At 42.0% G+C, this 22,365-nt stretch overlaps 1 protein-coding gene across 1 annotated transcript; it reads left to right on the top strand.

Moving 5' to 3' along the window:
* Nucleotides 1–3,113: 3,113 nt before the first annotated feature.
* LOC133632084 (zinc finger protein 91-like) lies at nt 3,114–21,557 on the top strand. The gene is made up of 3 exons (XM_062024321.1): nt 3,114–4,659; nt 11,009–11,128; nt 18,559–21,557. Exons 1-3 carry the CDS (start codon nt 3,355–3,357, stop codon nt 20,359–20,361), a joined length of 3,228 nt encoding a protein of 1,075 aa, XP_061880305.1. The 5' UTR covers nt 3,114–3,354; the 3' UTR covers nt 20,362–21,557.
* Nucleotides 21,558–22,365: the final 808 nt, after the last annotated feature.

Raw genomic sequence — 22,365 nt, 5'->3', positions numbered from 1 at the left:
TATGTACCTTTCAGCATTAATGGTGCCTTCACAGATGTGTAAGTTACCCATGCCTTGGGCACTAATACACCCCCATACCATCACAGATGCTGGCTTTTACACTTTGCGTCTATAACAATCCGGATGGTTCTTTTCCTCTTTGGTCCGAAGGACACGACGTCCACAGTTTCCAAAAACAATTTGAAATGTGGACTCGTCAGACCACAGAACAGGCTTAGCTGCTTACATGCAGTGATTTCTCCAGATTCTCGGAACCCTTTGATGATATTACGGAGCGTAGATGGTGAAATCCCTAAATTCCTTGCAATAGCTGGTTGAGAAAGGTTTTTCTTAAACTGTTCAACCATTTGGTCACGCATTTGTTGACAAAGTGGTGACTCTCGCCCCATCCTTGTTTGTGAATGACTGAGCATTTCATGGAATCTACTTTTATACCCAATCATGGCACCCACCTGTTCCCAATTTGCCTGTTCACCTGTGGGATGTTCCAAATAAGTGTTTGATGAGCATTCCTCAACTTTATCAGTATTTATTGCTACCTTTCCCAACTTCTTTGTCACGTGTTGCTGCCATCAAATTCTAAAGTTAATGATTATTTGCAAAAAAAAAAAGTTTATCAGTTTGAACATCAAATATGTTGTCTTTGTTGCATATTCAACTGAATATAGGTTGAAAATGATTTGCAAATCATTATATTCCGTTTATATTTACATCTAACACAATTTCCCAACTCATATGGAAACGGGGTTTGTACATGTAGCTGTTTCTCCATTACCAGGGAAATACAATAGAACAAGGATGCCAGACGAACTGGGTAGCGATTGGGACAGCACCAACGGCAATGACTAGTAGCAAGAGCACCCAAACAGGGAAAGTACATCATAGATCAAAGGGTATGTCTATTTCGGTGATGAACATGATTCTGCACATCACAGTACACATTGCACAGCTGCCTGTGCAGAGTAGAGTAGACAGATACATTAGGTGATTCAAAGACAATACTTAGTATGTGATCCTACTTTAATTTTAACAGATTATATAAAACAACTTGTGTTTTATTTTATTGCTAGAACACCAGGTGACCCCAGAGATCCTCGAGAGGGTTAGAGCTCGGCCAGCCAGGGTTTGTGAAGTCCCATCGTCAAGTGTGGCAGCTCCATCTGACAGCCCCGAGATGCAGCCCAACATAGCAACTCCAGGTGCGTCTGGAGTGCAAGCCAAGCTATGACCACCTCCTGCATTGTTTGATGAAGGACCAGCGTCAAGTCCCGCTGTTAGTGGTTCTTCCGATGTCAGCTATGTGCCGAGTGGGTCATCGACATCGGATCCGTGTCAAGCCAGGGTGGTCTATGATGCACGTCTCCACCCCTTCCTGCTCCATTGTTCTGGCCACTGCCTCTAGGTCATGACAGCAGGCACACTCAGCCACTGTCTCCATGTTCACACAGTTGTGACATGTACACCTGGAAATAGAAATATTCATAATATTTGTAAATCAAATCATATTATTGACACCTGCAATCTGCATACATGTGCAATAATTAATATTGTCATTGTCTTGTTGTGGATCTTATTAAACCATATGCATATTTTTAGTATTGCCGGTATATGGAGCTGTGGCCCATAGAAATAATGGGTAATTAATTAGGTTTGACATTGGGTCAATGATAGATACTTAGTCTATAGATAGGCCTGGGCTTGGGGTGTAAGTTGTAACACTAACAGTAACAGTGCAAGACTAGGCTACAAGCTAAAACTAGTCTACAAATAAATAACATTTTACCATTCTGTATTCTGAAGGCGATCTATGTTGTGTGCTACTCCAGCATCAATATCAGCAGCGTCCTCCTGACCGTCACCGCCAGCGTCGGGTTCAAAGCGGTATGGCTCTATACTTTGTTGCGGTTGGGCCTGGCCGAGTGGTCCTGCCACGCCCACGGCTGCCACGGCGCCTCTCACCGCATCTTCCCTATCTGAATCGCTCCGACTGCCCTCTAGTCCTTCACTCTCACTTTCCTCATCCACAAATCTTTCATAATCGCTCAAATTAATGGGGGAATCGTCGCTTTCTCGGTCCGAATCGCTCTCGCTGCTGGTGGCCATGATTGTAAACAATGTGCAGATGCGAGGAGCTCCACAACCTGTGACGTCACGCGCATATCGTCTGCTACTTCCGGTACAGGCAAGGCTTTTTTATCAGCGACCAAAAGTTGCGAACTTTATCGTCGATGTTCTCTACTAAATCCTTTCAGCAAAAATATGGCAATATCGCGAAATGATCAAGTATGACACATAGAATGGACCTGCTATCCCCGTTTAAATAAGAAAATCGCATTTCAGTAGGCCTTTAAGAGTGGCAGTATGTGGGGTGAGTGACGTGAGTAAGTGAGTGGGCGAGTAAGGAGAGGTAGTGGTAGCATGTGCAGGAGTGTTAATAGCATGGTGGATGTCCGCTTGTGCCCCGTGGAAATAATAAATAAAGTGAGCAAGCTGTAACTAATCGACGGCCTCGTCCTTCCGACCAAAGAGCGGAGCTTTATGGACCCAGTGTTACCCCCGACACAACATGGGCCCTGGAGGGAACGTCTCCCCTGCGCTCCTCGACCACGGTCTGGGAGCCCACAAACAGGAAAGGTGTAACGCAACCCTTGCAGAGCGGCGGCTCCCTGTTTAAAGTGTCACCTTTATAGTTAGTTTAGAAGCCCAAATACCTCCATATTGCACTTCACGCACCCTCTTTATTAACCAGTAGAATTGTCCTTTGTTGCCTTTCTTCCTCTCCACCATGTTATTGCTTGTATGCACTTTGTGTGTGCGTTTTGACACACTCAACATCATGCGCCTCGGCTCTGTAGTCACCGCCGCACAGCAGCATTCAGATGAAAGAACGGTACCGGTACTTTTCAAAGGTGCTATAGTACCGATTTCAATTGATTAGTACCACGATACTTTATTAGTCGCAGTATACTGTACAACCCTACTACACACACATACAGTACATAGAAGAAAGTGTGTTTTTGTTGTTTGTGTCTTGCAGACGTCCAGCAGCTGATCGGTAATCCAGAAGAAGTTTCCCCTCAGTTAGGGGGGAGCTCCACTTTGAAGCAGGAGACTCCACAACCACCCTGCATTAAAAAGGAAGAGGAGGAACTCTGCATCACTCAGGAGGGAGAGTGTCTTCTAGGACGAGAGGAAGCTGATTACACCAAGTTTCCACTGAGTATTCTCTCTGTGAAGACTGAAGATGATGAAGAGAAACCACAAGTAGACAACCTCTTAGCTCCACTATCAGATAGTGAGGCTGAAGACGAGATTGAAGTAACTTTGAGCAGCGATACAGACTGTGAAGGTGATATGAGGACTCACACTGACAACAAACACTCTGAATGCTCTACAAAGAAGAGAGGTAAAACATGTTTGAGCTGCTCGGTTTGTGCTAAAAGTTTTACTAAAAAGAGCAGTTTGACTCTACACATGAGAACACACACAGGTAAAAAACCCTTTAATTGTTCAGTTTGTGGCAACAGCTTTTCTGGAAATGGCTCATTGACTCAACACATGAGAACACACGCAGGTGAAAAAACATTTAATTGTTCAGTTTGTGACAAAAGCTTTTTTAATAAGAGCATTTTGACTCAACACATTAGAACACACACAGGTGAAAAACCCTTTAATTGTTCAGTTTGTGGCAAAAGCTTTTCTCAAAATAGCAATTTGACTCAACACATGAGAACGCACACAGGTGAAAAAACATTTAAGTGTTCAGTTTGTGGCAAACGCTTTTTTAATAAGAGCATTTTGACTCAACACATGAGAACACACACAGGTGAAAAACCCTTTAATTGTTCAGTTTGTGGCAACAGCTTTTCTATTAAGAGCATTTTGACTCGACACATGAGAACACACACAGGTGAAAAAACATTAAAGTGTTCAGTTTGTGGCAAAAGCTTTTATTTTAAGAGCATTTTGACTAAACACATGAGAACACACACAGGTGAAAAACCCTTTAATTGTTCAGTTTGTGGCAACAGCTTTTCTCAAACTAGCAAGTTGACTCAACACATGAGAACACACACAGGTGAAAAAACATTTAAGTGTTCAGTTTGTGGCAAAAGCTTTACTATTAAGAGCATTTTAACTCAACACATGAGAACACACACAGGTGAAAAACCATTTAGTTGTTCAGTTTGTGGCAAAAGCTTTTCTATTAAGAGCAATTTGACTCCACACATGAGAACACACACAGGTGAAAAACCCTTTAATTGTTCAGTTTGTGGCAACAGCTTTTCCCAAAATAGCCATTTGACTAAACACATGACAACACACACTGGTGAAAAACCCTTTAAGTGTTCAGTTTGTGGCAAAAGCCTTTCTTTTAAGAGCAGTTTGACTAAACACATGAGGACACACACAGGTGAAAAACCCTTTAATTGTTCAGTTTGTGGCAACAGCTTTTCTCAAAATAGCCATTTGACTCGACACATGAGAACACACACAGGAGAAAAAACATTTACCTGTTCGGTTTGTGGCAAAAGCTTTCCTCATAACAGCTCTTTGTGGCGACACATGAGAACACACGCTGGAGAAAAACCATTTAGTTGTTCAGTGTGCTGTAAAAGGTTCCCACATAATGCAGACGCAGTAAAACACATAAGAACACACAAGGGAAAATAACCAATTAGCTGTTTAGTTTGTGGTATGTTGCTCATATGTGGTGACATCCACCCTACCCAGGACCTCCTCACTGCTTCTTTCACAAATATCTGAGGTATTCATACAAACTTGGATTATTTGGAGCATAATCTTATCCACTCATGACCCCATGTCTTCTCTGTATCTGAAACATTGCTGAACAGTAAGATAGATGATGCTTCAAGTGCTTGGTTACTCCTTCTTCAGTCCAGGGACCTCATGTGTCAAGTTTGTGCACGCTCAAAAACCTGCACTACACCCTTTTTCACTGCAAAGTTGAGATGTATCAAAACTGACGTTGACGCATAAGTGATGCTGGGTAACTGTTTGCATAACCAAGTGCCAACTTTTACTCCTCAGACTGGTTGATGTGCAAATCAGAGACTAATGAACAATTAACCCCCAACACCCACAACCCAACCCCCACCTCCCTCGACATTCGGGCATAACAGGTTCAATCCGGCCCGCGAGATGAGTTTGCAAAGTGTAAAATTCAGCTGTATTTTAATGAAAGAAACTGCTGTTCTAAATGTGTCCACTGGATGTCACAATAGCAATTCTGTTAGGCAAGCAAATAGCATAGCAAGTATACCAAGCAAGAGGTAGACGGTAAAGCGGGGCTGTGACTCCTCCCCCTCCACCCAACGTAAAACAGGAGTAAAATAAGCAATCAGTAACCCCACTTAAAATGCAGCATGAGACACTGCACACTGATATAGTTCTGTGAAAATGATTGTCTTCTGTGCAAATGTAAAGAAAGTGAACAGTGTGTGATTTACTGCAATACTGTCAGTCTTTTCACTTTTTATTTGTGCTTTGTTGAAATTGTTCACACATTGCACAGCTTTTATTTTTCTATCAATACACATTATGTCTAGAAGACAGGAAGTAACTCAACACTCTTGAAAAGTTTCTACCTCAGTGTGTATGGTTTGTTGGGTGTTTTTGAAAATGCACCATTTTTTTCCCTCAGAATTTTTAACTAACTTGAAGTGTTTTGTCAAGAGGATTATTTGTGATGTGTACATTTTCCGAATGTGATCGTTCTATTTTGGGTTGAAGTAAAATAAAGAAAACAATCTGTCGTATTTTGAAGTTATCATGCCATGATTTTACCCGTCCCGCCCACGTGGAAATAGATTTTCCTCCATGCGGCCCCTGAGCTAAAATGAGTTTGAAACCCCTGCTGTAATCAAGATTCAAGATGCTTTATTATTGTTCATTCTTTAACATGTACAAGACATATGCGAACTGAAATGTCATTTTCGGCACAGTCCCACTAAGAGCTGACATACGTTACAGGGGAACAAGACTGGACCGCCAACGGATCGCCACTTAGTGTTCCTTAGAAAAGGTGGGAAAAAGGTGATATTGGGAAAGCAGATAACTGAAATGAATATCTATATGTAACTGAGATTAAATCTCTTAACTGTGTAGGGTGAGTACAAACAATTAACTATCTGTATGAAATATCTAAACACAACACAGAACAGGTAGAAAAAATACTCTCTCTCAAAATAAATCACTCGTACATTTTTCTTTTCTTACTGCACGTACTTTGGATTGGGTCTACACACTCGACCTGCGCGTGTTGTGTCAGTCTGCGTCGTGAATCTGGGTCGAATTGGTGATGCACATTCCGTTTGCCTAATCGATGTCTCTTCTCTCAGTGGTGTGGGAGGGACTAAGTCCACCATGGTATGTCTACCATCCTGAGTCTGCTTCGTCGTTCTGGAACGGTGTTGGTGGTCGTTCTAGAACCGGGAGGATGTGGCGACGATTCCTCCTGTATCTTCTCCCATCGGATTGGATGATGTAGGAACGTGGCTCTTCGCACGACTTTTCCACTATTCCAAGTCGGTCATGTCCAGCAGGAGTTTGCATACGGATCACTTGCCCTTCTGCCAAGGGACTCAGTGGGCGACTTGACTTGTCGTAGTGACGTTTCACCGTAGTTCTCTTGTCGACTAGTCGAGCTTGTACTTGTCTTGAGTCTTTTGCTGTTGGCTGTAGTAGTCTGGTACACACTGGGATAGCTGCACGCGTTGGTCTTGACATTAACCGTTCGGCAGGGGAACCAAGGTCTGCATCTCGGGGAATGTTTCTGAGGTTAAGGAGGTTTAGGAAGACATCAGTTTTGTCCCAGTGGGATTTCTCCATCAGTTGCTTGGCACTCCTGACAGCTCTTTCCGCGAGTCCATTCGACTGGGGAAACTCTGGGCTGCTGGTGGTGTGGATGAAGTCCCACTCCTCAGCAAACTTCCTGAATTGCTCACACTTGTACTGTCTTGCATTGTCAGATAGCAGTGTGTGTTTGGTGTACCATGCACTGAAAAATGTCTTTTCAATTTGGAAATGAAAGCTGTTGCTGTGATGTTTTGTAGAAGGTCCATTTCAAACCATCCAGAATAGGAATCCACTAGCACCTGGTAGTGTTGTCCACGCCATTCAAAAATGTCTGTAGCAACTGTGGACCACGGAAGCTCTGGAACTGGATGGAGATGGAGCGGTTCTTTCTGCTGATGTGGTTTTGTGCTGTTGCACACTGTGCAAGAAAGTACCGTATTTCCTTGAATAGCCGCAGGGGCGTTAATTAATTTAAAACCTCCTGTCACACCTGCGTTTACCGGAAACCGGCGGGATGGCCGTGCATGCGGTAATTATTTTAAAACCTCTTCTCACTCCGGCGTTTACCAAAAGGAATCCATAAAATTTAGGCGTGCGCTTTGAGTGTGATGTAAGCATACCATCATGAAAAGCACATTTAATAAAAAAAAACGTTATTATGGTCTTACCTGTACTTATAAATGGAGTCCATTTGCACCTCCTTCTGACCAAAAGCATCGATAACTTGTTTATAGAAGTCTTCCTTATTTTCTTTCTTCAGTTTTAAAAGTCTCTGTTTCGATGGAGATATTCCTTTAATTATTACCTCCTGCTTCCATTGAAAGTCCAGTTTAGAAAACTGTTTTATTTTAGATACCGGTATGTAATCCTCCATGGTAAAAGTTCAGGCAGAGGGAAAAAATAAATCTCTTGCTGCGTGTGTTCACTTCTTCTGCAGTACAGGAAGTCGCAAGAAGGATCACTAGCGCGGCAGCGCCCTCTACCACCAGGAGGCGGGAGTCATTTAATGACTTATACAGTATTTCACACACGCAGCTACGGTATATTAATAAAACATAGCTGCTTACTGTTCTCTTTAGCATACTGTACCGGTATTCAATAGCTTGAACCTTAAATCCTACTGAAAAGCTCTTTATCTTTTTTCCTTTGTGCGATTGTAAACTACTGAAAGCAGCTTCCTCCATTTTGAAATTGAGGACAGTTGCGTCACTCGTGACGTAACGAATTTGACCCGGTGGAAGTTCTAGCCATATGCTAAATATTTTGCGAAACGAGTTTGACCCGGCGAAAATTATAGACATGCGATAATAAAATTAATATTTTGCGAAACGAATTTGATCCAGCTTCAATAATAAACCGGCGATAAGGCCAAGCATGCGTTAATTATTTTGAGAAACGAGTTTGACCCGGCAGTAATTCTAGACGTGCGAATACTATATTCCCTGCGCCAATTCAAGGAAATACGGTAGTTCTTCAGTGATGTCTCGTGACATTGATGGCCAAAAGATGATACCTCTTGCTCTGCGTTTGGTCGCTTCAATACCTGGCTGACCTTTATGTACAATCTTAATGAACTCTTTTTGTAGTGACCGGGGAATAACTGCTTTCTGCCCTTTCATGACGATTCCATCTTCCACAGTGAGTTCGTCTCTGTAGGGGAAGAAAACTTCAATGGCAGGCTGCAGCTGAGTCTGTCTGGCAGGCCATCCACGCTGGATAACTGCATTGAGAGCCTGCAATACTTCATCCTCCTCCGTGTGTTTCTTGAGCTCTTCCAGGCGGGCTGTAGAAATGTAGCTCACCGACATGACGTCGAAAGAACCACTATCAGATGGGCTCTCACTGTCTGTTGCATTAGGGGCTCTTGAAAGAGTGTCAGCTAAGTACATGTGCTTTCCTTTTTTTGTAGACTAAGATTATGTCATAGCTTTGCAGGCGTAGCAGCATCCGCTGAAGACGGGCAGGGGCATTGTGAATTGGTTTCTTCAAGATAGTCACCAACGGTTGGTGGTCAGTTTCTACTATGGTGGGCTTGCCATATACATAGTCTCGGAACTTGGTGCACGCAAACACAACAGCTAGGAGCTCCTTCTCAATTTGAGCTTATTGAGTTGCTGTTTCTGTAATGGTGCGGGATGCAAAGGCTACTGGCCTTCCATTTTGCATGCAAGCAGCTCCTAGTCCAAAACATGACGCGTCACAGGTCAGCGTCACTGGCCCTTTGACATGGTAGTAGGCCAATACTGGTGGAAAGGAGAGACGTGCTTTCAGGCGGTCGAAAGCATCTTGGTGTTGCTGGAACCAGCACCATGCGGTCTCTTTGTGAGTCAGTTTCCTCAGTGGCATTGCGATGTCACTGAGGTTTGGAATGTACTTGCCAAGATAGTTGACCATTCCCAGGAAACGTTGAAGTGAAGTGACATCTGTGGGGACTGGCATCTCTGTGATAGCAGCGGTTTTGGAGGGGTCAGCTTTCAATCCTTTACTTGTGAAGATATGACCAACGTAGCATACTTGGTCAAGTCTAAACTTGCATTTCTGCGGGTTGAGTTTGAGGTTTATTTCCTTCACACGTTCAAGCACTTTTTTTTAGGTTGGCGTCGTGCTCCGCCACATCGCGGCCTCCGATGATGATGTCATCGACAATGACTGAGCATGGATATCCAGTAAAGAGTTGATCCATTGTGCGCTGGAATACCTCGCTTGCAGAGTTAATACCGAAAGGCATGCGAAGGAATCTGTAACGTCCAAAAGGAGTACTGAATGTTGTCTTCATTGAGGACTTCTTGTCCAGGCGGATCTGCCAGAATGAGTTTTTTGCGTCTGGCACTGAAAACACTGTCGCACCTGACATTTGTGCTGCTACCTCCTCCACGCTTCTCATGGGGTGGTGGGGTTGTTTTAGTGCTTCATTTAAATCTTTGGGGTTGATGCGTAATCTGATTTCTGATTTGCCTTTCTTGTGCGCAGCGACCATGGATGACACCCAATCTGTTGGTTCGGTGACTGAAGTAATAACGCCTATGCATTCAAGTTCAGCTTTCACACAATCTTGCATCACTACGGGGATGCGGTGGGCCGTCCTAACAACAGGCGGCACATTGGGGTCCTCTGTCATCGTGTAGACAACTGGTAGTTCTCCGAGCTCTTCACTGAAAATATCTTGGTATCGTGTGAGGATCCGTGCGCTGAACTCTCCAGTGTTCTCTGTGGGGACATGGTGCACATCGGGACTCAACTCGACTAGCCCCACACGCAGGCATGCACGGAAGCCCAACAGCGATGTCACATTTTTATCCACTATGAAAAATGTCAGTAAGTGGCGCTGTCCCTTTAAAAAGCATGTCAGTGTAGCTTCACCTTGTCTCGATTTTGGCTCCTCCGTAAGCAACCAAATTTGTGCTTTTGTGTTGTTTGGCGAGTTTCACGCCCGCATTTAGCACCTGTATCCACTTTCATTTCGGTTGGCACGTCATTTATGCACACTGTGACAAATCCTTCATCTTGGTCTCTTTGTTGTGGATTTACAGTGTCAACACAATTTTCCATTTCCAAGCCATCCACATAGAATGTGTCATTTTCACTTTGGCTGTGTTGATCCATTGTCACATCATGCACAGACTGTCCATAGCGCTTGTTTGTGGTAAACTTGGACTGGCTCTGTGGCTTTGACTTGCAGCATTTTTTGTAGTGATTTTGTTTCATGCAGTTGTGACATTGTTGTCCAAACGCCGGACACATTCCCCTTTTTGCTGTGTGACTCCCTCCACAATTGTTACACTTTGTGATAGTCTGGGCAATTTTCTGGAATGTGCCTTTAAATTGCTTGTATTGTGTGGGTTTAATCTCATCAACATTGGTAGCTTGTGTAGCCAATGTTTTGATATTTTCCTCTGTCATTTCGTGAATGCGGCCGATTGAGATTGCCTTGGCAAGAGTCAATTCACTGTCCCTCAGTAATGTCTTTCTCAGAGAGTCGTTTGTGATGCCACACACAAATTTGTCACATATGAGTTCGTCCGTTAGATCTCCAAATTGACATGTTTTAGCTTTAATCTTTAAATCACTGATGAATGATTCCATGCTCTCCCCATGCTTTTGAATTCTCGAATGGAACTTGTCCCTTTCCAATGTTTTCCAATGTTTTGTTCGTTCGCGAATTGCACATTTCTCTGAACTTCCTCTTCAGGCACTCGGGATCTTCCCGCGACTCCGCAGGAGCAAGAATAGCACCGCCCTCTCAGGCGGCACGGACCTCTGGCGCGTACGCAAACGAGCGCTCCCTCTCAATCGCTTGTGGACCAGCGAGGTTTAATAGGATGTATGTGTAGTGAGTCTCATTCTGCGTTGTGTACTTTTTTAAAATAAAAGACACTTCACCATGCCGTCGGTTCAGTATAGGGCGGCAACAACTAATCGATTAAAATCGATTACCAAAATAGTTGGCGATTAATTTAATCATCGATTCGTTGGAACTATGCTATGCGCATGCGCGGAGGCTTTTTTTGGGGGTTTTTTTGTTATTTTTTTGTTGTTGTTTTTTGTTTTATAAACCTTAATTTATAAACTGCAACATTTACAAACAGCTGAGGAACAATTATCAAAATAAGTACAAAAACAGTACAAAACAGCGCCAGGGCGGCAGTGAGGCTACGTCTCATGAGGTGGCGTAAGCTAGCCAATGATGTGTCATGTGCAGCTCACGTGACGACGGCGTCTCCTTTGCTGGAAACATTTGAAAAATGGCGCAGGAAAACACTACCGATAGTTTAGCGGAGAAACATCTTGAGGTTATTGCTTCAATGGAGAAAAGTGTACGACCTAAGTCGTCAAAGGTGTGGGAACACTTCGCTTTAAAGACTTCATAGAAGACCGTTTCCTGCAAAATGGCACGGAAGTACAACATTGCTTCAGGAGCACCTGAAGAAGAAACATGTTGTAGCCATGGATGAAGGGAGGAACTCACAGTACGTAACTTTTTAAGTCCATAGTGGCAACAAGCATTCATGAGTTCAGCTTTTTTGTGAGTAACGTTAAAGTTATGCCTTTGTTGCAACGCGGGGCTGATAATGTGTCTCCGGCACATTTGACTCCGTTTTGAGAGAGAAAACGCACGGTTACCAATTTGGAAATAAACATAACGGACAGAAATATCTCAGGTTGGTTTCATAATGGATCAATGTAGCCGGGCCGATAAAGCTATATAAATATATTTAGATTTGAGTGACGCTTTAGTATAACTAAACGTTATGAAGGTGCTGGAATATTTCATGCTATTATTCAGAGGCAGCCTGAAATGAATCCTTTATTATTCACAACAGAAACGTGTACAATATCTGATTCAGTTCTGATGAATTACATTTCTGTGTTATTATTGGTGTATGCTGCACCCCCAATGTCCACAACATGGTGGCAGTATGCTGGTTTTTTTCAATAAAATACTGGAAAGGATAGAAATGTAGTTTGTCTCTTATATCCGATTATTAATCGATTAATCGAAGTAATAATCAACAGATTAATCGATTATCAAATTAATCGTTAGTTGCAGCCCTAGTTCAGTATTTATTGATAACCTGTGTTGGAAACATGAAACACACACACACAGGTTTCAACTTTCTGGCGGAGTGATATCTGCTCCTTCTCATTCAAAAGTTCGAAGGAAGAGGAAGTAACAAACATTAATTCATATAAAAATAATAATAAATTAAATTACATTAACAAAAACGTTTTATCACAAAATAATAATAATGCACAAATCCACATACCTGTGTTGGAAACATGAAACACACACACACAGCTTTCAACTTTCTGGCGGAGTGATATCTGCTCCTGTGTGATGTAAATACCACGTGTAAATACTACCAAACAATTCACACAGTCGACGCTCTACTTCTAAATAAACGAAATTGTGCATAAAAATGACTCAAAACAACACATCACTTGTACACACAACATTATTGGGTTAACTTTTAAAGTATCTAGAAACGTTTGGGAAGAATATTTACAATATGAAGAAACACGGAGCAGTGAAGAACTATTACCTTGTACTCAAAAGTCAGAGGGAAGAGGAAGTAAAGCAATCGAAAAAACAGCAAAGACACTTCCGGTTCTTCAAAATAAAAGCGATACTTCAAAATAAAATATAACACCCTGTCTAGTTCATAATATAGCGCAACAACATCACACTATTACATATGCACGGGTCTTCGCGGGCTTGTCCGAGTGAGCAGCAGCAATGAAAATGTCATATTCTTGCTCGAAAATGCGCCAGTTCTCCGCGACATTGTCATCATACTTGCCAACCTTGAGACCTCCAATATCGGGAGGGTGGGCGTGGTTGGGGCGGGGGGCGTGGTTAAGAGGAGAGTATATTTACAGCTAGAATTCACCAAATCAAGTATTTCATATATATATAATATATATATGTATGAAATACTTGACTTTCAGTGAATTCTAGCTACATATATATATATGTATATATATATATATATATATATGTATATATATATATATATATATATATTTTATTTTTTATTTTATTATACATATAAATAAAAGACATACTTGAATTTCAGTGTTCTGCAGGCTATCCAGTAGGTGGCAGTATTGTCCTGTTTAAGAGTGTCACAACATTGCTGTTTACGGCAGACGAACTGCTTTACGGTAGACTAAACGTGACTGCTGGTGTTGTGTGTTGTTACCGCGCTGGGAGGACGTTAATGAAACTGCCTAACAATAAACCCACATAAGAAACCAAGAACTCTCTCTCCTTGTTGTGCACTCTACTCTCTAAAAGCTGTAGATGTTATGACGTCATTGGGCAGGCAAGCTGCTGGGAAAGCGGACGTGAGAACGGCTGTCCCCACTCAGGTCCGCATTGAGCTGGAGGGGGCGTGGCCTCCAGCTCCGGCTGAATACCGGGAGTTTGTCGGGAGAAAATCTCTGCCGAAAGCAATGGATGTCGAGTGGGTCTGACATAATATTGTGAAAGTCCAACACATATATATATATTTTTTATTTTTAAACAGTAGTTGTCCATTATTTGATGTTAGATACTTTTAATAACCATTGTTTTAAAATAAGATTAAATTTCCTTTATTTTGGGGGAAAAAATGAGGTGGAGTAGGAAACGGAAGTTGCGGACTTCTTGCGCATGCGCAAATGTACTTGAAGCCAAGCAAAAAGACGAAGACCGCATGCTATGGTTGTTCGGAGATTCTTCGAATTCACGTTCTTAAAGTTATATGATTCACAGCAAATATAGCAACAAATATCTCAATTGGTATTTTCCAAAGCCACGAAACGTGCATTGAGTTTGGAGCGATATCTGAAGTGAAGATTGAAGACGTGATAGAAGATGGACGACTACTGCTATGCTAAGATGGCGACGTCCGCTAAAAGAGAACATGAAAGAGAATCAGCGCCACCAACTTCCAGCAAATCACCAACGGAGATAAAGACGAAAGATGAAGGTGAGTGACCTGAAGTTTTGTCATTTGAAAAGTATTTGAATTTCAAGCCCTTAAAGTCTAAATTAGCCGGCTTTGTTGAAGAATGTAAAGAAAGAGCCGCCATGATTGTTAGCTTGAAGAAGGCAGTGGAGTTCACATCAGAGGAGATGAAAGAATGCAAAAGTCAAATGAAGAAAGTGGAAGAGCAAAACAAGCGCTTCTCATGTTTGGCAAACGCCACAATTAAAATATTTAGCTCGCATTACTAAGCTAAGTTATTGATGGAGTCCATCAAGTTATTGGATGGATGTTAGAGTGGACATAACAGCCACTATCTCGAAGTCATCCTCCATCTTGTAAACACTGTAGCAGCTAGTGAAAGATTAAAATGATGTTGTTGCGCCAGGATTTGATTTTGAGCATTTTTTAATTGTATTTCCTAGTTCTCAGTAGGGCTGGACAATTAATCCCATTTTAATCTCAACTTCATTTAAGACATGACACGATCATAAACATGTTATTGTAAAAAAAAGAAAAGAAAAAAAGATGAACAGCCCGCGGAACGTGCATGCAAATTCTTGAGCCTGTAACGGTTAAAGGGATGAGTGAGTGTATGATTGAAAAAAAGACCATGTCTACTAGAATGTGCTACTTTTTATTTGACACAGTGCTAGTATGTCTAATCAGTAGGGGTGTAACGGTACACAACAATTTTGGTTCGGTACGTACCTCGGTTTAGAGGTCACGGTTCGGTTCATTTTCGGTACAGTAAGAAAACAACAAAATATAAATTTTTGGGTTATTTATTTACCAAATTTGTAAACAATGGCTTTATCCTTTTAACATTGGGAACACTATAATAATTCTTCCCACGTTAATCAACATTAAACTGCCTCAAGTTGTTGCTCAGATTAAATAAAATGACACAATTTTTCTTCTACATATAAAAAGTGCAACATTAAACGGTTTCAAGTCAACTCATCATGCTTAATTTATTACAGCATTTGGGAAGCCTGTAGTTGATTTTTATTATGTAAATGTTATATTTGTATCAACATGTGATAGCAGGGACCCTGCCATTCAAAACTAGGCTGCTCCATTACTAATGATTAATGTAACTTTAGCACATTTTTTAAGCTTCTCAGGTGTAATTCTTTCCCATTCTTGCTTGATGTACAGCTTAAGTTGTTCAACAGTCCGGGGGTCTCCGTTGTGGTATTTTAGGCTTCATAATGCACTACACATTTTCAATGGGAGACAGGTCTGGACTACAGGCAGGCCAGTCTAGTACCCGCACTCTTTTACTATGAAGCCACGTTGATGTAACACGTGGCTTGGCATTGTCTTGCTGAAATAAGCAGGGGCGTCCATGGTAACGTTGCTTGGATGGCAACATATGTTGCTCCAAAACCTGTATGTACCTTTCAGCATTAATGGTGCCTTCACATATGTGTAAGTTACCCATGTCTTGGGCACTAATACACCCCCACACCATCACACACGCTGGCTTTTCAACTTTGCGTCTATAACAATCCGGATGGTTCTTTTCCTCTTTGGTCCGGAGGACACGACGTCCACAGTTTCCAAAAACAATTTGTGGCCAGCTATTAAGTCGTCTGTTTTCATCGCAAAATTCCACAGTATTCTGGACATCTGTGTTGGTGAATCTTTTGCAATTTGTTTAATGAACAATGAAGACAGCAAAGACGAAAGCTGTAGGTGGGAAGCTGTGTATTAGCGGCTGGCTGCAGCAACACAACCAGGAGGACTTTGAGTTGGATAGCAGACGCGCTACCGTGAGTATGCAGCTTTGGCTTCCAAACATGTGATCGCTTGCCCGTACGTGCGTGCTGCTATGTGCATGTCACGTACGTGACTTTGGGGAAATATATGTGCTGTATGAACTTTACGGAGGTGAACGGTACTTTGGGCTGTGGGATTGAGTGTGTTGTGCGGGTGTTTGATTTGTATTGGTGGGTTATATGGACGGGAGGGGGGAGGTGTTTGTTATGCGGATTAATTTGTGGCATATTAAATATAAGCCTGGTTGTGTTGTGGCTAATAGAGTATATATATGTCTTGTGTTTATTTACTGTTTTAGTCATTCCCAGCTGAATATCAGGTCCCACCCGCCTCTCACAGCATCTTCCCTATCTGAATCGCTTCCACTGCCCTCTAATCCTTCACTCTCACTTTCCTCATCCACAAATCTTTCATGCTCTCTCAAATTAATGGGGTAATAGTCGCTTTCTCGGTCCGAATCGCTCTCGCTGCTGGTGGCCATGATTGTAAACAATGTGCAGATGAGAGGAGCTCCACATCCTGTGACGTCACGCTACTTCCGGTACAGGCAAGGCTTTTTTATCAGCGACCAAAAGTTGCGAACTTTATCGTCGATGTTCTCTACTAAATCCTTTCAGCAAAAATATGGCAATATCGCGAAATGATCAAGTATGACACATAGAATGGACCTGCTTTCCCTGTTTAAATAAGAAAATCGCATTTCAGTAGGCCTTTAAAGGCCTACTGAAAGCCACTACTACCGACCACGCAGTCTGATAGTTTATATATCAATGATGAAATCTTAACATTGCAACACATGCCAATACGGCCGGGTTAACTTATAAAGTGCAATTTTAAATTTCCCGCTAAACTTCCGGTTCGAAACGCCTCTGAGGGTTGACGTATGCGCGTGACGTCAATCATTGAAACGGAAGTATTCGGACACCATTGAAGTCAATACGAAATAGCTCTGTTTTCATCTCATTATTCCACAGTATTATGGACATCTGTGTTGGTGAATCTGTTGCAATTTGTTCATTGCATTATGGAGAAAGAAGCTGAGCAAGCAAAGAAGAAAGTTGTCGGTGCGAAGTGTCTATTTTGCGAGGCAAGTCAGCAACAACACGTACACAGCCGGCGCTTCTTTGTTTACATTCCCGAAAGATGCAGTCAAGATGGAAGAACTCGGACAACAGAGACTCTTACCAGGAGGACTTTGATTTGGATACACAGTTGCGATAACGTGAGTACACAGCTGCGCTTCCAAACATTTGATCGCTTGCTATAACTAGCTCGAGGTAGTAGCTAGGAGCTAGGAGCTAGCATTAGGATTAATTTGTGGCATATTAAATATAAGCCTGGTTGTGTTGTGGCTAATAGAGTATATATATGTCTTGTGTTTATTTACTGTTGTAGTCATTTCCAGCTATATATCAGGTCACCCCCGGCTCTCACAGCATCTTCCACTCCCCACTAGTCCTTCACTAGCACTTTCCTCATTTAAAAATATTTCATCCTCGCTCAAATTAATGGGGAAATCGTCGCTTTCTCGGTCCGAATCTCTCTCACTTCATGCGGCCATCATTGTAAACAATAGGGAACTTTGCGTATATGTTCAACTGACTACGTCACGCTACTTCCGGTAGGGGCAAGCCTTTTTTTATCAGATACCAAAAGTTGCGATCTTTATCGTCGTTGTTCTATACTAAATCCTTTCAGCAAAAATATGACAATATCGCGAAATGATCAAGTATGACACATAGAATAGATCTGCTACCCCTGTTTAAATAGAAAAAAATCATTTCAGTAGGCCTTTAAGAGTGGCAGTATGTGGGGTGAGTGACGTGAGTAAGTGAGTGGGCGAGTAAGGAGAGGTAGTGGTAGCATGTGCAGGAGTGTTAATAGCATGGTGGATGCCCGCTTGTGCCCCGTGGAAATAATAAATAAAGTGAGCAAGTTGTAACTAATCGACGGCCTCGTCCTTCCGACCAAAGAGCGGAGCTTTATGGACCCAGTGTTACCCCCGACACAACATGGGCCCTGGAGGGAACGTCTCCCCTGCGCTCCTCGACCACGGTCTGGGAGCCCACAAACAGGAAAGGTGTAACGCAACCCTTGCAGAGCGGCGGCTCCCTGTTTAAAGTGTCACCTTTATAGTTAGTTTAGAAGCCCAAATACCTCCATATTGCACTTCACGCACCCTCTTTATTAACCAGTAGAATTGTCCTTTGTTGCCTTTCTTCCTCTCCACCATGTTATTGCTTGTATGCACTTTGTGTGTGCGTTTTGACACACTCAACATCATGCGCCTCGGCTCTGTAGTCACCGCCACACAGCAGCATTCAGGTGAAAGAACGGTACCGGTACTTTTCAAAGGTGGTATAGTACCAATTTCAATTGATTAGTACCACGATACTTTATTAGTAGCAGTATACTGTACAACCCTACTACACACACATACAGTACATAGAAGAAAGTGTGTTTTTGTTGTTTGTGTCTTGCAGACGTCCAGCAGCTGATCGCTAATCCAGAAGAAGTTTCCCCTCAGTTCGGGGGGAGCTCCACTTTGAAGCAGGAGACTCCACAACCACCCTGCATTAAAAAGGAAGAGGAGGAACTCTGCATCACTCAGGAGGGAGAGTGTCTTCTAGGACGAGAGGAAGCTGATTACACCAAGTTTCCACTGAGTATTCTCTCTGTGAAGACTGAAGATGATGAAGAGAAACCACAAGTAGACAACCTCTTAGCTCCACTATCAGATAGTGAGGCTGAAGACGAGGTTGAAGAACCTTTGAGCAGCGATAAAGACTGTGAAGGTGATATGAGGACTCACACTGACAACAAACACTCTGAATGCTCTACAAAGAAGAGAGGTAAAACATGTTTGAGCTGCTCAGTTTGTGCTAAAAGTTTTACTAAAAAGAGCAGTTTGACTCTACACATGAGAACACACACAGGTGAAAAACCCTTTAATTGTTCAGTTTGTGGCAATAGCTTTTCTGGAAATGGCTCATTGACTCAACACATGAGAACACACACAGGTGAAAAAACATTTAAGTGTTCAGTTTGTGGCAACAGCTTTTCTCAAAATAAAAAGTTGACTCGACACATGAGAACACACACAGGTGAAAAACCCTTTAATTGTTCAGTTTGTGACAAAAGCTTTTTTAATAAGAGCATTTTGACTCAACACATTAGAACACACACAGGTGAAAAACCCTTTAATTGTTCAGTTTGTGGCAAAAGCTTTTCTCAAAATAGCAATTTGACTCAACACATGAGAACACACACAGGTGAAAAAACATGTAAGTGTTCAGTTTGTGGCAAAAGCTTTTTTAATAAGAGCATTTTGACTCAACACATGAGAACACACACAGGTGAAAACCCCTTTAATTGTTCAGTTTGTGGCAACAGCTTTTCTATTAAGAGCATTTTGACTCGACACATGAGAACACACACAGGTGAAAAAACATTAAAGTGCTCAGTTTGTGGCAAAAGCTTTTATTTTAAGAGCATTTTGACTAAACACATGAGAACACACACAGGTGAAAAACCCTTTAATTGTTCAGTTTGTGGCAACAGCTTTTCTCAAACTAGCAAGTTGACTCAACACATGAGAACACACACAGGTGAAAAAACATTTAAGTGTTCAGTTTGTGGCAAAAGCTTTACTATTAAGAGCATTTTGACTCAACACATGAGAACACACACAGGTGAAAAACCATTTAGTTGTTCAGTTTGTGGCAAAAACTTTTCTATTAAGAGCAATTTGACTCCACACATGAGAACACACACAGGTGAAAAAACATTTAAGTGTTCAGTTTGTAGCAAAAGCTTTTCTTTTAAGAGCAGTTTGACTAAACACATGAGAACACACACAGGTGAAAAACCCTTTAATTGTTCAGTTTGTGGCAACAGCTTTTCCCAAAATAGCCATTTGACTCAACACATGAGAACACACACAGGTGAAAAAACATTTAAGTGTTCAGTTTGTGGCAAAAGCTTTTCTTTTAAGAGCAGTTTGACTAAACACATGAGAACACACACAGGTGAAAAACCCTTTAATTGTTCAGTTTGTGGCAACAGCTTTTCTCAAAATAGCCATTTGACTCGACACATGAGAACACACACAGGAGAAAAAACATTTACCTGTTCGGTTTGTGGCAAAAGCTTTCCTCATAACAGCTCTTTGTGGCGACACATGAGAACACACGCTGGAGAAAAACCATTTAGTTGTTCAGTGTGCTGTAAAAGGTTCCCACATAAAGCAGACGCAGTAAAACACATAAGAACACACAAGGGAAAATAACCAATTAGCTGTTTAGTTTGTGGTATGTTGCTCATATGTGGTGACATCCACCCTACCCAGGACCTCCTCACTGCTTCTTTCACAAATATCTGAGGTATTCATACAAACTTGGATTATTTGGAGCATAATCTTATCCACTCATGACCCCATGTCTTCTCTGTATCTGAAACCTTGCTGAACAGTAAGATAGATGATGCTTCAAGTGCTTGGTTACTCCTTCTTCAGTCCAGGGACCTGGGGCCTCATTTGTCAAGTTTGTGCACGCTCAAAAACCTGCACTACACCCTTTTTCACTGCAAAGTTGAGATGTATCAAAACTGACGTTGACGCATAAGTGATGCTGGGTAACTGTTTGCATAACAAACTGCCAACTTTTACTCCTCAGACTGGTTGATGTGCAAATCAGAGACATATGAACAATTAACCCCCAACACCCACAACCCAACCCCCACCTCCCTCGACATTCGGGCATAACAGGTTCAATCTGGCCCGCGAGATGAGTTTGCGAAGTGTAAAATTCAGCTGTATTTTTAATGAAAGAAACTGCTGTTCTAAATGTGTCCACTGGATGTCACAATAGCAATTCTGTTAGGCAAGCAAATAGCATAGCAAGTATACCAAGCAAGAGGTAGACGGTAAAGCGGGGCTGTGACTCCTCCCCCTCCACCCAACGTAAAACAGGAGTAAAATAAGCAATCAGTAACCCCACTTAAAATGCAGCATGAGACACTGCACACTGATATAGTTCTGTGAAAATGATTGTCTTCTGTGCAAATGTAAAGAAAGTGAACAGTGTGTGATTTACTGCAATACTGTCAGTCTTTTCACTTTTTATTTGTGCTTTGTTGAAATTGTTCACACATTGCACAGCTTTTATTTTTCTATCAATACACATTATGTCTAGAAGACAGGAAGTAACTCAACACTCTTGAAAAGTTTCTACCTCAGTTTGTATGGTTTGTTGAGTTAGCACAGGATTAATATGTGGAAATGACAAATGAGGTAGTTGATAGATAGAATAGTTTTTATTCATGCTTTATTTTGTTTTTTTTGTTCAATCTTAGATGGGTTGTGACGTAAAGTTTAATAGAAACACTGAGATTAAAGTTAGTTAAAGTTCATTGCGTTCTTTAAGGTGTTTTTGAAAATGCACCATTTTTTTCCCTCAGAATTTTTAACTAACTTGAAGTGTTTTGTCAAGAGGATTATTTGTGATGTGTACATTTTCCGAATGTGATCGTTCTATTTTGGGTTGAAGTAAAATAAAGAAAACAATCTGTCGTATTTTGAAGTTATCATGCCATGACTTTACCCGTCCCGCCCACGTGGAAATAGATTTTCCTCCATGCGGCCCCTGAGCTAGAATGAGTTTGAAACCCCTGCTGTAATCAAGATTCAAGATGCTTTATTATTGTTCATTCTTTAACATGTACAAGACATATGAGAACTGAAATGTCATTTTCGGCACAGTCCCACTAAGAGCTGACATACGTTACAGGGGAACAAGACTGGACCGCCAACGGATCGCCACTTACAGTGTTCCTTAGAAAAGGTGGGAAAAAGGTCATATTGGGAAAGGGGGGGGGGGGGGGGGGGAAACAAACAGATTAAGGCTGGACCCTCGGGAGGGGGGTCCAGCCTTAGTCCAAGGAAAAAACCTCACATAGCATAGCACACGTAAACATGTTACATATAATCACAACAACACGGGGGGGGGGGGGGGGGGGGGATTTGGGGCCCTGGAGGCCGGCCTGCTGCTATAAAGCAGGGCTTTCTGCTCGTGTGTGATTAGCACTACAGTTAGAGCCACCTATCGCTAGGTAGAAATGAGCCGTTTCACCAACATTTTTATGTGAAACCATATTACTAACTGTTGTTGTTTGTGGTTACCAGTAGGAGGAACCATGCCGAGTTGCAGGAATAACTTGGCTTTAATAAAGACTTCAGGAGGACAGCAATTTTACATACGCACTGCATGAGAGAGTGGTAATAACTGATTTCCTG

Source organism: Entelurus aequoreus, linkage group LG17 (genome assembly GCF_033978785.1).
Source record: "Entelurus aequoreus isolate RoL-2023_Sb linkage group LG17, RoL_Eaeq_v1.1, whole genome shotgun sequence".
NCBI classification, from domain to species: Eukaryota; Metazoa; Chordata; class Actinopteri; order Syngnathiformes; family Syngnathidae; genus Entelurus; species Entelurus aequoreus.
The sequence above is the reverse complement of the archived record's forward strand: the minus strand, read 5'-3'. Positions and strand labels throughout refer to the sequence as shown.